General features: G+C 48.8%; 1 protein-coding gene across 1 annotated transcript in view; it reads right to left on the reverse strand.

The window, feature by feature from the left end:
* The window catches only part of CCDC33 (coiled-coil domain containing 33), a 213,635-nt gene that overhangs the window by 28,818 nt on the left and 169,726 nt on the right, over positions 1-15,091 (reverse strand). The window contains exons 14-15 of the mRNA XM_090029238.1: positions 9,308-9,358; positions 385-509 (exon numbers count right to left, since the gene is read on the reverse strand). Of these exons, the coding sequence (XP_089885364.1) occupies positions 385-509; positions 9,308-9,358 (176 nt within the window). The remainder of the gene's footprint in view (positions 1-384; positions 510-9,307; positions 9,359-15,091) is intronic.

The following is a 15,091-nucleotide window of genomic DNA, read 5'->3' on the forward strand; positions in this document are numbered from 1 at the left end:
TCTGACTACCTTGTCACAGGTACAAATGCCTTAACTCTTGATCAGATGTACTTGTTAGGCCAAAATGTGTTAGGGCTGTGCTTGTAGACAATCAGCATGGCTGAATCTTTGCCACCAAATCGAGCCCATGGTCGTTCTTTAGGATCCCTTGGCTAACACTTTGGTGTTGGGAACTCCTGGTTGTGACTTTTGCCAGCGGCCCAGTTCTCGAGACTTCAACACTAACTACACAACGATAACATGTAACGAGGACAACAGCAACCACAACACTGATAAGATCAAGTGACGTGATATCCTGGCCCAAGCAGGATCGTGGGGGAGTTGGGGAGGGGTTCCTAAGTATGAAGAGATTTCCAGGCTGAGCTGGGACACTGCTGCCCATACCTACTGTAATTGTCCTCATCGTTGATGACAGGTTTTTCCACCTTCTCATATGGGTGTACCTGGCTATCAGGCAAGGGCTCAGCAAAGGCATCCAGGTCTGAGGGGGACAGGTCACCTTGGAAAAGCTGCAAGGGAGCATACAGAAGGTCACCACATTGCAAGGTGGGGGCCTCATAGAGATCTTGAAGGAGCAGGAATGGGAGCAAGAAAAGGCTGGGCCCTATGTTACAGACCAAACCTAAATTTACTGATGTTAGCAGAATGACAGAGCTCCCAGTTCTGTTCTCTTAACTATTAATTAGTAGGGTAATATTTCCATAGCCCAGATGGTCCAGGAAATATGCAAGAAGCAAGAACTGAAGAATATCCCTTCCAACTACGTGGTTCATCCAGTAGAGGATATCTCCAAACCTACCCCCTCTCTTGCTTCTTTATGGTTATTAAAGCCTCTGTTTCCTTAACTTCAGTGCATGGCATCCAGTGCCAGCCCTTGAACCTTGGTTCTCTTTCATTCACCATGACCCCAGTAGGGTAATGTGCCCCAGTCTATAGGCATGAACAAGAAACATGCGCGTGGCTCCCTGAAACCTCAGCTATCCAAAATGATTTATCCTTTGCTGGGATACTCATAGGGCCAAGGCTGTACAAGTGTATTTAGCTGAGGGGAAGCAACATTTGATTACGTTGCATTCCTACTCCTGGAAAGTGGGTTCAACATGTGAGTCTGTGTGATGCAGGGCTCAGCAATGAAGCTGCAATGTTGAATTCACACCAGGAAAGAGGGGATGGCAATCAGCAGCACAAGCGAGCTTGGGAAATGGATAATAAAGAGAACTGCAAGGTCTCTATGTGGCCAGCAGGCTTCCTGCAGTGTTTTCCTTATGTTCATGATTGCTAATTCATGCATCTTCTCTGCTTTGAGGGGCGCTGCATCAGCCAGCATTAAATGCCCACTCACTGACGGCACAGAGATGAAATACTGGATGGGATCCAGGGATGGGTCAGATTTGACACAGCGCATGTCTACATGTTCGTTAATGTCCCATAGTTACTGCACATTTAATTTAGTACTTGCTTAATAAAGGACTAACTAAAGGTGCAGTAACTAGAGTTATTGCACAGAAGCACTGGCAAATGCCTTTTTAGTGACATTACTGCACAGTAGCCTAATAATACCGTGCACTAGCAAATTAGCACTGTCCGTGCTGAGATTGTGCCCAGATCTGGGTTGTGATTATGATGTGATTTTTCAGACAGTGCATCACCTTGTGAACGATTGCCTGATTAAGCCGTTTAATGGCAATCTAAAATCAATCCACGCAGCTACCCCTGAAGCAGTTGAACACTTATCACATTTAGATATGAATCTATGAATGTTGTAATCCTAAAATGTCATACCAAAGACGAAGAAGACTGTCCATGCTGTGATGTGCTACTGCACAGTGTTGTCAGGCTATGATGCATTAAGCGTCTTGTGTAGATGTGCCCGTGAAGTCATGGGCCAGGCTGAGCTAGGTCAGGTTGATTGCTAGTGGCATGTGCTCAGCCCCCGACCTGCATCTGGCACTGCTCACTACACACACACACACACACACACACACGGATGGTTACTGTTCCCCCTCCCTGTCTGCAGCCCTGGATACTCACAGTCGAGGAGAATGGCCTGTAGTACCAAGCCATCTGCTGCCTGTATTTGCCCTTGCTCCTACCAGCTCAGCCCGAACCGTGTGGCTGGCTCCTTCAGGCTGCCGCTGCTGGTGCCTGGAAAGTCTCTGGGCTCCAGATATAACCTGGCATCACCCAGCAAGGTCCCTCCATCCATGCTAACCAGTTCGTTGCCAGGAGGCTGGGCACTGCAAACATCCACACCCACTGCGCTCTGCAGAGGCCGGTGCCGAGAGGCAGATCAGTCTCCCTCTTCTTTCCTCTCCCAACCATGGGGGGCTCTGACACCCCTCCCTGCCCTGCATCGAGGCTGCAGAGGATGGCACACTTACGGGGGAGCTGGCAGCCTGCAGCTGGGGGGGAGCCAGAAGTCTTTGAGAAGCTTTCTGCTGGCAGGAGGAGTTGGGTTGGAGTCTGTGCTGCTGTTACTACAACAAACAGCTCCTCTTAGCAACAGGGCTGCTAAAGCTCTCTTAGGGATCTCCAGCCTTAGTGCCATCTTGGGTAGAGGGCACATCCTTACTGCCTTGGCAGAGACGGGAGTGGGGAAGGAAAGGGTGAGCCACAAAGCCAGGCATCCACATACTCATTCAGGCAGCTTCCCAATGAACAAAGGTCATGAGCACCTGCAATGCCGGTCTCTTGGACACCAGGCCTGCAGGCTGTTTCTATTTAGGTGCAGCCAAACTGAAACAGCCGGGCTTGACATCATTTTTTGGGGGAAAAAATGTCGAGGGCTCCTCAGATCTGCTACAAAGCCATGTGGCTGTGTCTTGGACAGGACAGTTTGCTAAGGGGGCACTGCTAGGGTAAAGAAAGAAATCCCATCTCAGCTGGTTTAAAAGGGAATGGTCAATTGAGGGGGACACAGCAGTGCCAGCTTATAGTTGCTGGCGTTCTACAATTCCTTTGTGCTTATTCCCCCTTGGAGCAATGCTTATCTTGTCACTTATTCTCTTCCTCTCTTCTATGTACTAGGGCCACTGAAAATTAAATGAAGCAGTCACTGAACACTTTTGTAGCTGGTTCTAGCCAATTTAATCTGCAGGTGCTCTAGAATTAGCTCAGTTTTGCAACCTCTGGAGTGGAAACATGGCAGGGGAATGTTTTTTGGCTTCATGGATGCGACCTTTGGCAACAGGAATGTTATATCTCTATTTAGATGTATTTTGACTGGGATTTTCTTGGGTTGATTTATAAAGCTTAATTCCTGAGCCAACTTTGAGCTTGCAGCAACATTTACAAGTAAGAGATCAGCTCAGTAGGACTAATCTTGTTTTAAAGAGAAGAAAAGGGTTAGAAAAAGGGACGAGTGAACAAATAAAAACCTATGACACCTCATGTCTGCTCCTACTACTATTGTTTGTTATTACTGACATGGTAGGAAAATCATGATCTATCTTTTAAACTGGATTTCTACAGTTCTCTCCTCCCCACTTCTCCATTTCTAGGAACCACCAGGCTTTGAGCCAGGCTTGGAAGTGCTAAAAGTCAATGAGAAAGTCTGCCTGGATCCCAAACTGAATTCAGTCCCATTTGTGGTCCTTGTCAGTCTGCTCAAGCCTGAGTTTCTTCAGACCTCACTGAAGTTTGAAGCTCCAAAACCTATTTAGAACATGGTTAATAATCCATCAAGTAGACTGCTCTGGGTCCATGCCCAGCTCCTTGTGTCAGGCTGCCAGGGTGAATACACAGCATCTCATTCTCTGCACGCTGGCAGGCAGTGGGATCACCAGAGCCCTCCAGTGACTCTTGGTGGTTGTGCAGGTCCCCAGGTATAGCTAGGTCATGGAATGAGTTACCACTGTCAGTGCCATAATGCAGTTTCCAGGCATGCAGAGATGGCCACATGAGCTGCAAGAGCCAGGCACCTGGAATTACAAGCTTCTTCAAAGCAAATCATGCTATGGCCCATTGGGATGGCAACATGCCTGATCTCCAAAGTGCATCTCTCCTGTCCATCCACTACAGCCAAGTCACCCCGGGTTTTTCACTGTGAAGCCATCACCAAGGTTTCCTTCACAACCCAGAACTGCAACTTATAGAGCTGACTGGACCAGACTACCACAGACTTCTCTACCATGGACTACCACAGACCCCAGACTTCTCTGTGCTATAGTCTAGCATTGCAGTTCTTGAGATCTAAATGTTAAATCATCTTGGGCGACCAAGAAATCCATTGAAGGTGTTACAAAGACACCCATCACGCTGGTACAGGACTGCTCACCTAATTCTGGAGGTGCATGGGAATGTCCTTGCTTCTGCCTGGCTCAATGGCTTTTGCTCCGTGTGTTTAGGATTGTGGCTGTGGTCATGGTTATCTTGCAGCATACTAGGAATAACAGTAGGCTTGACTCGATCTGCTCTTTGCTTGGTCATTCCACAACCAAACCTGTTCCAATGAAGAGAGCTTCTCCTTTGGCCTTGCCAACTGCACGGTCCCAAAGAGCTAAAAGCAGCCTCAGCCCCGCTGTCTTGCTAGCTCTGAGTCAGCCTGCGATGTCAGGGGGCTAGCAGTTCACCCTGCTCCTCTCTCTCCTGCCTCCTTCCCCCTCACCAATTTCACACGTGCTGGTGGAGGTGGGAAGTTGTCTGTTCCTCTTGGCGAGCCCCCTGTGAGACGGTGCCAGACAGCTGACTGAATAATCACCTCCGTCTGTTCCCTACCTTGGCAGCAGTTGGGAGCTGGCTCTCATCCTTGCAAGCTCTGCTTCAAAAGCAGGAAGGGATTCTCAGGGAGAACAGGGAAAGGGCAACACATCTAGACACATACCTTGGCTCACCTGGCTTGGGCCTGACTGGCAGCTGACATGCTGAATCCCTGCACCAGAAGCCCCTTCCCCGAAATGCAACATCCTTTCAACTTTCCATCCCTAGCCCCTCTGCCTCCAGCCCCCTGTCCTAGGAGGGAGGCTGAACTCACCACAGGTAGGTGGCCAAGCTGACATGCCTCCATTTAGGGCAGTCACATTGCTTCTGCCAGCAGAGGAACAAGTTCAGATTCTTTCCCGATTACTGCTTCCCCTAGGCCCACGTCTGATCTCTGCCCTCCCTCCATCTCGGCTCTGCCAGATCCACTCTGATCTTATGCTCCCTCAGTCCCCTCTTCCCAACCCCACTGTCTCGGATCTCTGTCACCCTATATCCCTTGGTCTCTGATCTCTGCTTCCCTTCCCCCACATCTTTCCCTTCCTCCCCTTGCACTTTGCCATACTCCCCAGATCATTTCAACCTGCTTTCTTCCTTTGTCCCTGGGCCTGCCATTCACTTGCTGTGTAAGTTCTCAGCTGCTGGGAGCTGGAGATAAGTGCAAGGCAATTTGGAGGAGGTTACCACAGGGCCTGGAGAGTAAAGTTATCGCTCCCCTCACTCTTGTGAAGTCTCATTTCCATCCGTTGGATCTTGGAGGCTGAGTTCTGGGATCTTTTGCTTTGCTATGGCTGCCTCAGCGTTTTCTCCCGTTACATGTGCGGCTTATGTTTCAAAGACTCAATTAAGTTCTAAAGGAGTCTCTGCAGCTCAGATCCCGTCCCTTTATCATATCTCTGCTATGACCTTGCCTTGGTCCTGGCTGCAGATTTGCTGGGTCTGGGCCCCAAACTGGCAGCATTTAAAACCCTCCCAAAGCAAAAGGATTCTACGTGATGAACCTCCTTGTTTTCTCCTTGGTGGCGACCCGGCTGAGTTGCAGGAAACTCTCTCCCTGCTGCTCACTCCAGTGCCTGTTGTCACCTACTTGTTCGCTGAATGGAGAGTGATGAGGTGGGACAGCCACACAACTTTCCACTTGCTCCCAGAATTAGCAGTGCTTCCTAATGGCCTCCAAGGGGAGGCCGCCTCACCAGAAAATCTGCAGGACAACCCAGATTTTCACAGGCTGGGTGTGTTAAGCCTGTGGGATGAACAGCCCTGCTCCAGATCCTCAGGATATCTGGTATTCCTCGCCAAGCCTCAGCCCCTGGAGTCACGTGATGAGACGAGAATCTTGGCTTTCATATGAAAAGGAGATATATGTGTACGGTCCTGATACTCGGGGCTGGCCATAGCAGGGAGTCATTCATTCAAATGAGGGGGGCCCATTGTAACAGTGTCTGTTACAAGAAGGAGGATGATGCAGCATCATTGTGCTCTGGCTCACATTATTTTATCCTTCAGTATAAGCCTGCTTTGTCCGCAGATCATCAAGGCACATGCCAAACACTGATGGTTTATGCCTTAAGATGCTCTGTAAGAGATCAGAGAATTAGCGTGCACTTGTTATAGAGGCAGAAGGTGAGGCCAGTGAGCCCATTTACAGCTAGCAGGAGCTCATAACTGACAGCAGCACTGTCCAACAGTGCTCTAACCTCCCACCCTTTGGGCAGCTGGGAGAGCAGAAGACCTGTACTGTCCAGGCGACCTCCATCAAGGGGAAACCACATTTGTCCTGGAGGGGTGTTCCAGTAATGCACTGCAGATGCTGAGCTGTGGCATGCGTGTTTGTACGAGATGTCCTTTCAGCTGGCCAGTGACTGGACTCTGACTTGGCTGTTCAGAGGAACTGAGTGGGGAGAGGAACTGAATTCATAGAGCTCTTGATCTTCCAGATCCCACTGCAGTGTGCTGTAGCAAGAACTTCTGCAGCTGAGGCAGTGGATCACTTTTCCGTTCACTTATACAGAGTTCAGTATTTCTCTGTTCACCATCTGGCTTATAAGCTCAGCCTACAGTCGGCGTGCCTACATGTTCATTAATGTGTCATAATTACAGCACATTAAGTTTAGTACCCGTAGTCACAGGTACTAAACAATGCATCGTAACCGGCACTATTGCGCATTAGTGCTGGGGCACACTTAAGCGATGCTAATGTGCAGTAGACTAATTCTCTCACACGTTAGCATGGTTGTTTTGTGCCACACTCATGTGCAACAGAATTAGTCTACTGCACTGTTAGCGTCTCGTGTAGATGCGCTCACTGACATCAGGTATGAGCCAAGAACAACTCTATAGGCTGGGCCCCATCTTTGTAAATCTGCTACTCACTGAGCATGGCCAGAGATGTCTCCATTATGGTGTTTTCTGTCAAGATCCTCATAGTGCAAATCAAAAAAACTTTTGTGCCCTCCTCTTGTCTATGCCATTACGCCCAAGGAAGGCTGCATGATGCTGCTTGCTGTTCATGCATTTCATGAGATAAGAAGCATTTGCTGTTTTATTGCACTCACTGATAGATGACCTTGCCCAAATGATTATGCTTAAACAGAAAGGAGCTGGTGTTGTAACTCAGACACCTAAAACCTCAGCCACTGACATCTGCTAGTCCTCACTAGTTACTGCCTCCGTCTGGACAATATGAATTCTCTCTGCCTTCAGGGAGTTCATATTTCTAGGCTGTACAGTCATTATTAATGCTCCATCAGGAACTAGTTGAGGGCTGACTTGCATTTCTCCAGAACTAGTCTCCCTGCTTCCTTTGCAAGGCATCCCTCCACTGAGGGAGTGCTTGATTTCCACACAATTTTCCTCCTGGCAGAAGTGGAGTAATCCAAAATTTATGGTGCCACAGGAAACTTCAGCATTAGGGATCCATCACGGTGGGTGTGAGGGGTCATATTCATCTTGGATTCTGACGCTGAGCTCTTCCTCTTTTTGCCTGGGTGCATTTGCAGCTGTACACAAATACACTGACTCATGCCCTATTCGCCAACCTGCTCCCCAACTCCAACTCAGCCTTGGAGCCATACCCACAAAGATAAAGGAGATTCACCTCTCCCCTGAACAGCACAGCCACATTGTACCAGTTGTGAGGAGCTAGGGCCTGTGAGGTGGACTCGAGCTCAGAGAGGTCCCAAGGAGCATTGTTCTGGCTTAAAGCTGTGATGTCCCTTGACTCAGATCTCCTCTGATGTTTGTTAAGAAACATTCAGATCTGGAGCAACTAAGAGATCATTGCTACCTTAGCCTATGCCATGAATTTTTAATCAAACAGCCACTGTGCTGTACACAGTGCACAATTAGCCACCCCATCAATAATGAACCAGCCTGTAACTTCTTCTTCGTGAGCCCGGGCCAGGGCCAGGGCAAGGTTGGGAGAAGACAGGTTGTTATTTACTTTGCCTTTGCCCTTAAATGCTGGTGAAAGGTCCTGGAGTGAAAACCCCGGTGGAGGACAGCCTCCCTGCATCCACAGAGTATGCCTAGCATCAGCAGAGGCAGAGCAAGCCTCTATACTTGCCATTAGGTCTCTGAAGGGGCCATCTCTGAGGGTAAGAGGCTTGTGAACCCAATCCAAGCTGGATACATGTGCATGCCCTAAAAGACCTGTGCTTGAAACCCCAGCTCCTGGAGTCATATGATTATCTCAGCTCCCATTTAAAAAAGAAAAGGATGTTTTTAACCCTCATGTTTCCTAAGAAATGCCTAAAAATGTTATTCACCTGAGTGTGGCTGTTACTGTGATATTTGCTTCAGTGTGCAGTGAGGCTGAAACCACGGCCAAGAGAGGAATATATTGCCCCATGTACCACAACCACAACACTGCTCCACGCAGGGAAAAGACTGCTGCTACCACTACCCCAGTCCAGTAGTAGTCTCTCCATGAAGGCTATATCACCCACTCAAACACTAACCCCACTCAGCTTCCATTGAGATGAGGAGACCCTATAGCTGTCCATGGCAGGGTAGGTGGCCCCATGCCACTGAACCTGTCTCTCTGGGAGGGGAGAGGATCCCTTGGTACTGGGCAGCAAGGAGAAAGCAGGGCCTTGTGTCATGGATTAATCTAAGTCTCTGAATTTCTTTAATCTGGGCCTGTTACTGGCCAGATCATAACCCTCATACTGTGACTGCTGACATGAGGGCACAAGACCCAGCAGTGAAGTGGTAGTATGACAGGAAGCAGAACACGAGATCAAATGGGTGAAAAGTGAGGAGAGAAAACAAGTGGACCAAAGTTTGACTCAGTAACGCTGGAGGTGTCATAATGGAGACAGAGATCCAATTTAGCATGACAGGATGGGGGATATAAGACTAGATGAAACTGAAGGCAGAACCTGTATAGCTAGGTTTAAGATGTGGCTAGAAAGCAAATCTAATCAAGTCTGGCCATTCTTACAGTGCTGTCATTGTGGTCTTGCTCTCTGCCAATGTCTATAAGGAAACTCCTACCATATGCTGCACTTTCCTAAATTCCCCAGGGAAAGGCCTGATCTGAATAACAAACCACAACCACTAGCCTAAGAGTTAGTCATGTGAAGCATCCTTCTGCATGCTTACTTACCAGTGCCAGATTGAGATAGGACTTCTTGCGCTGAGTTTCAATGGGGGCCATCTAGAAAAAGAAATAAAAGCCAAGGTGATTGCCTTCCATGAACCTGCCTGCTTTCATCATCCTACTCTACTTTGACTCTGACACTGCACGCTTGGTACAGAAATTTGTATGCACCAAGGAGAACTGGCTGTGGAGCTGAGGTAAAGGACCAGAAGAAAGTAAGGCTGGAAAGATCCTCGTAAGGCCAACTAGTCCAGCCCCCTGCTCAAGGCAGGAGCATCTCTGACTGAACCATCCCAACCAAATGTTTGCCCAAGCTGCTCTTAAAAACTCCAAGGATGCAAAGTTCACAGCTTCCCTAGGTAGCCTGTTCCAGGGCTTGACCACCCTCAGAATCAGAAAATTCCTCCTAATCTTCAACCTAAATTTCCCCTGCTGCAGCTTGAGGCCTTTGCTCCTAGTCCTGTCCCCTACATCCACAGAGAAAAGCCCATCTCCATCCTCTCTCTAGTTGCCCTTCAGGCATTTGAAGACTGTTATCAAATTAATGGCTGCAGTTCTACTGAGATTTGATTGCAGATCACTGGATTCAAAGTCCAGAGTGCTAACCATTATACCATAGACCCTGCTTAATGCTTCTGGGCAAGGGATGGAGAACCAAAGCTGTGGACAAGCACAACTGCCCATAGACTTAGGCTTTCCCTGAAACACCTTTCCAAGGCAGAGGCGCCTAACCAGGCTAAGCATTCACAGTGAGCCCTCACATATGTAAAAACCTATACCAGGGACTGAACTGGGAACCTAAAGGGATGTAACCATTGCAGCTGAAGCAGCAGGCTCTGCAGGAGAGGGCAGCAACATACCCCTGTCTTCTGTGGCTCAGGTACAGAAAGGGTGCATACACTAGCCAGCAAGTCTTACAGTGATTTGCTCACTTGCGCAGAGATGGAGTTGCATCCCACCAAAGGCAGAGGGTTTATACATCCTGGGACCAGTCAGTACCTAGGACAACATGCTCAGCAGCTACAGGAACTGAGAAAACAAAGACTCTCTAATAAGAGACAGACATTCTCCCTTTTAGTCTGAGGTCAGGGGAAGCGAACAGTGTGAGGAAAATGGCCAGGCCCCTCATTTTCCCTGGAAGAGGTTGAAAGGAGTCAGAGTACTAATGGATGGTATCAGAGAAGAGAACAAAGCTGACAGCTTCCCTTAACAGCCCTAAGGGGGGTGGGGATGCTAATGCATGTGGACAATTTTCTTGCCATTTTCCAGTTGGTCTAATAAAAGGTATCAGTTTGGAACCAAGAGTTCTAGGTTTTTGTATGTCTTTTTGTTTCAGACCAACATGGCTACCAAGTACACACCTGTGGAAATCAGAGGCATTAACAGCCAGAGGCATGCTCATAACAAGGTGTATACATTGTACTGAGAAAAGGCAAGGCTTTGACTGCTGCTCTAGAGAAACCCAGACTTGGGGCTCCTTCTGAGCCACTCTCCAGGAAGTAAGCCAGCAATGAACCAAGAGTGGGGTGACTTCCTTTTCCTCAGCTACAAAAATCCTTGCTGCCTTGGGCTGAAGCTATCCGGGAGACAACAGCCACTGCAGGAACAAGAAGGCATGGCTCTGGGGTTTCTATGCAGTGTGCAAAGCAGTCAGGCTTGGCATCACAGGGCTGGTGGGACAACAGGATTCGGATGGCAGGCAGATGTCCAGAAAGATCCTTGCAGTTATCATTAAAAATCCCAAGTAACCCAATGAAGAAGGTAAGTATGAAGTGGGGAAGGTGGAGCTGGGGAGGAAAGACAGGATCTTGGAAAGGAAATCAAGTGGGATTTGAGGAAGAGGTCCTGGGCAGAACATGGAGGTCTGGGCTATGGAAGGAAAGAATCCCCTGCACAAGACAGAGGCAGGGAAAGTCTCCACCCCCAAGTACAGTGTATAGGAGCAACGGGGGCAGAATCTTTGGGACACTACTATGCATGTCTGCAAGTTGTGGGAACAGGAGTGCTGCCAGGCAGAGACCATAGGGAAGGCAAAGAGAGAGGGATGGGGGGGAGCAAGGAGCTTGCAGCACAACCTGTGCAACGTAGTCCTGTCACTAAGACAGGACCTGTCTGTCTTCTGTGTTCTAGTGAGCAGCAGAGAGCTGGGGTGTAACAAAACAGCACCCCCGAGTCCTCCCCACTCTTTACCCTCTATATCCAATCTACCTACTTCTGGGATCCATGACAGGATTTAAAGGGAGCTGGATCAGGGTCTGACCTTTATACTGGGCACACACGGGCCTGCCCTGGCACAGGGATCAGAATCCAAGGGGCTGGGACCCTCCATCAGGATGGTGCTGCTGTAAGCATGCACTCCTCTGATGCCTAAACAGTGTCTGTTCTACTGAAGAAAATACAGCGCGTTCAAAATGCCCTTTCCACTCAGCCAAGCAGGTAGAAGGAGGCTTTGCTCCTTCTAAGCCAACCCAACCCAACCCAACCCAACCCATCACACAGCCTGGAGAATTCAGCTTTGCAGGTATTGGATCAAGGAAATATATCTGATCACTACTGCCCTTATTACCACCACAGAAAAAGCACCAAAGTGCAGCACCACCCGGGTGAGATCAGGGCACCTGTTGTGCTGGTTGCTGTACAGTCATGTGGCATGAGGGATTCCTTGCTTGGATGCAAAAATGTGGCCAAGATATCAGAGGGAATCAGTGGCAAAGCTAGGCAGTGACTTCAGATTGTCTGCAGCCCAGTTCCCTTCCAAAGCCAGCCTTGCTCTTTTAGTGTTAGCATTATCACATCAATGGTCCAAAGCACTCGGCTTTAATACAAATAGATCCCCCTATAATAAAGTACCGATTAGAGTAATACATGGTTAGGGTGCAGGGGAGGTCAGGCACAATGTATCTGGGGAGTCTATTTGCTGTCTGTGTCTGTTTCCCATCCTCCATCCACGGCAGTTCTGACAGATTCATATGTCTGAATTAGGCTACAATGCAATTAGTCCTGCTCCTAATGCAGTCTGGGCTCCTGTGGCTGCTTCTGCACCTCAGTATAACCTTGTTATATGCTCTGGGCCTGCTGTCCACTGCAGGGATCTGGGAGAGCCTGAAACATGGTTAGCAGACTGGGCTGCTTTGGTATAAAGCAAATAAGAGAACCATGTCCTTGGTGGATGTGAGCTGGGAGAACCGTGCTTTAGGTACTGGGCCTGAGCTGCGTGAAGCCCCGTTGGTACAAGGCAGCATTTATTCCAGTGGGTGATCTGTCGTGAATGGCACATGAAACCCACCAGTTGATGAAGCTGGGATTGACAGGCAGGGATAGACTTAGCCTCTGAAAGTGTGTGTGTGTGAGCACACGTGCAAGTATATGTGTGACTGCCCCAGGGGGTTGTGTAACCCCTGTTTGCAATTCAGTGGTGCAGTACTGCTGCCCCCTTTCACCTCTCCCCAACCTACAATGTGCCCGACAAGAACCACCTGCACTTTTAAAAGGACAGGTGAGCATTTAGCCTTGCAACCCCTGTAAATTCATACCCAGGGGAGTTGTGCAGCACTGCAGTGATCTAGGGATGAGTGACTACACACACAGCCAAGGACAGGAGCCCAGGATAAGCAGCACAAAGCCTGTGATTCTTATTCCAGGGGTGGTTTGCCTTCATTAAACCTGGCTGCACAGTGGCCAACACAGAGACCTATTAGAGCTCAGCCGACTTACATCCACTCATCAAATGAGAAGGGGTGGGGTCCTGGCTACAATGAAATCAATGGGAACTTTAAGTTTGATGTTAGCCAGGAATTCACCCACAAAGTCTACCCAGTCCAACACAAACCTCTGACGTGTGTTCATACTGCACTGTTATTCTATTGTGCTTATGCTTATAGGTCTCATCTGGGTAGAGGATGTAAAAACAGGACAGTCCCCTGGCTATGGCAGGGCGACAGGAGATAAGTATTTGGTCTGAATCAGAAAGATAAAGGACCTTTAGCTCATGTAATCTGCTCTCTTACATATGGAGCTGGAGTCCAGTCCAGTCATGCCTGCTCTGAGCTGAAGAACTATGAGCTGTCTTCCAAAAAGGCACTCAATTTTGAAGACACCAGGTGATAGAGAAGCTACCATTTCCTGTAGTAATCTGTTTCAGCACTTAATCACCTGCCATGTATTGAATGAGAGTTTTTATGTGGTGGTGGTAGATGGGCACTATGGCCATTTGTACATGCCACAAAATTGGCCTTTAAAGCGGCTTAATGCCCTTTTGCACTACTTTAATGGTGCAGCTGTTTGCACGTGTCGGCAGCATAATGAGTTTTAATGGTGCGGCTGTTTGCACGTGTCAGTGGTGTAACGCACTTTAGTGGTGCAGCTGTTTATGCATGTCCGGTAATGCATGTTAAATAACTTTGGGGCATGTTAAATGACTTTGGGATGCAGCAAAATAAAATATCTCCTAGGGGGTTTAGTTTGCCACAGAGGGAAGCACCGGGTCCTGTGCAGCTCAGGGGCTGTGCAGGCAGCCCGTGCAGACAGCTTGGCGACAGCCTGGACAAACAGGCTCCACTGAAGGGAAAAAAAAAGTGGCGAGCCTGATCTTTTTTAGCTTTTTCCCCCTGGAGTCTGCCTGCCTGAGATGCCCAGTGCATCCCTCTACAGCTGCAGTGTCCTCCGGGACCGCTTTGGCCAGGTGCTTGTGGGTGGGTGCCACCACGAGGGAAGCACCAGATCCACCTGCAGCTCAGGACCACTTCGCCCACCAGCAGCTCGCCCTCCCCTCCCCACCACCAGAGAGGCAGGTAAGGACCAGGCCCGACCCCTGTGTACACACCATAGGGGTTTACTTCACCCTAAACTGAAGAAGCATTTTAAAGACTCACTGCTTCAATTTAGGGAGAATTAAACCCCCGTGGCATGTACAAACATCCTATGTGACTGGGAAGCTATCAGAAGAATTCAGCTGGGAAGTGGCAGGGCTAAGCAGGCAGAGTTAAGGTTGCTTGAGCTCCCTTCACTCTGCAGTCTTGTGCTTGCGGTCCAATATTTTGTCACAGCAGAGCGTAGATGAAAAGCTGTAAATTCACATCTGTAATTATTAAAGCTTTGCCTTTCCTGGCTGTTCCCCCCGCCCCACCCCACCCCCTCCAAATTTAATTTACAAGTCTCAGAAGCTCTCTCCCCCTTTTAGCAATTCCACATGTGGATTTACAGTCTTTCATCCACACAAACATGATTTTTTTCCTCCTCCATATTTGCTTAGGCTGGCTTATTTATTTATTTTACAAATTGCTTGGAGACGCTTTGATGTATCCGATTAGTTTCAAATGATGGAATCTATTCATCTCCCAACTGTGAAGAAAGAAGGCAGTGTTAACCACTGCAGGGGGCCATGTGGGCCATATCAGCCTCCGCAGGAGGCCGTGCAGAGTTTATAAGCGCCTGGGCTGTCTGCAGCTGACCTCCCAGATAGCACCAATATCTGCAGACTGCATCTGCTTGTCCCAACCCTGAGACAGATTGAAATGGCCCCAAGAGGCAACCTGGCAGTTAAAACATCCCTCCTCCTCCTCTCTTGCTGGTCCCAGATTCCTTGCATCACGACCTGGCCTCCTTTTTGTGCCACTCCATATTCCTCACCAAGACGATGACCTCAAGTCCATCAGAGTTGATGCAAGTCTCTTTATTGATTTTAATGGGCTGTGGATCATGCCCAAGCCTCTATGTCCATTCTGCTGTGCCATGATTGCACATTAGTAGCTGAGTGACTAATCCTCCTCCCCCATATGGCACACAAGCTTC

The sequence above is a fragment of the Crocodylus siamensis genome, chromosome 15 (assembly GCF_052110815.1).
Source record: "Crocodylus siamensis isolate JL-2025a chromosome 15, ASM5211081v1, whole genome shotgun sequence".
Classification (NCBI taxonomy): Eukaryota; Metazoa; Chordata; order Crocodylia; family Crocodylidae; genus Crocodylus; species Crocodylus siamensis.